Raw genomic sequence first — 473 nt, 5'->3', positions numbered from 1 at the left:
TCAAAATATTAAGAATTTTACTTTGGTAATAAAAATTTTTTTGAATTCAAATTTTAGAAATAACAAACATACATTTCGCTTATGAATTTAAGACAAAAGTGTATTTTAAAAAAGAAAAGTTAGGTAGAGAAAATTAAAGATGAGAAAACCTACCTATAAAGTGGAGAGATGGGCAATCAATTGGATCTGAAAATGCATTGGAAGCCAGTTTAGGCATTTCATACTTGTTTCCACCAAACTTGGCTCCTGATATCAAAATCAAAAACTTGATCTTGTCTACCTTCGCAAGTGCTACTCCCTAAAGTTAATCAATTCAAATCAAATATAGCTCATCTTTAATTTAGATTACAGTCTAACCAGTAAGTATTTTAGAATGAATAAGAATAATGTTACATGATAAATAAAATTTATTATTTTTACTTAACATCTGACTAATAAAAATATTTTTATATTAAAATCTAAATCTTAAACCC

The 473-nt window shown here is 25.8% G+C and overlaps 1 protein-coding gene across 1 annotated transcript in view; it reads right to left on the bottom strand.

Moving 5' to 3' along the window:
• LOC107641599 (esterase AGAP003155) overlaps positions 1 to 473 on the bottom strand; it is a 2,561-nt gene that overhangs the window by 793 nt on the left and 1,295 nt on the right. Inside the window, exon 4 of the mRNA XM_016345082.2 lies at positions 154 to 298. Within this exon, the coding sequence (XP_016200568.1) occupies positions 154 to 298 (145 nt within the window). The remainder of the gene's footprint in view (positions 1 to 153; positions 299 to 473) is intronic.

Source organism: Arachis ipaensis, chromosome B05 (genome assembly GCF_000816755.2).
Source record: "Arachis ipaensis cultivar K30076 chromosome B05, Araip1.1, whole genome shotgun sequence".
Classification (NCBI taxonomy): domain Eukaryota; kingdom Viridiplantae; phylum Streptophyta; class Magnoliopsida; order Fabales; family Fabaceae; genus Arachis; species Arachis ipaensis.
Note: the sequence above shows the minus strand (reverse complement) of the source record. Positions and strands in the feature narration are given on the sequence as shown.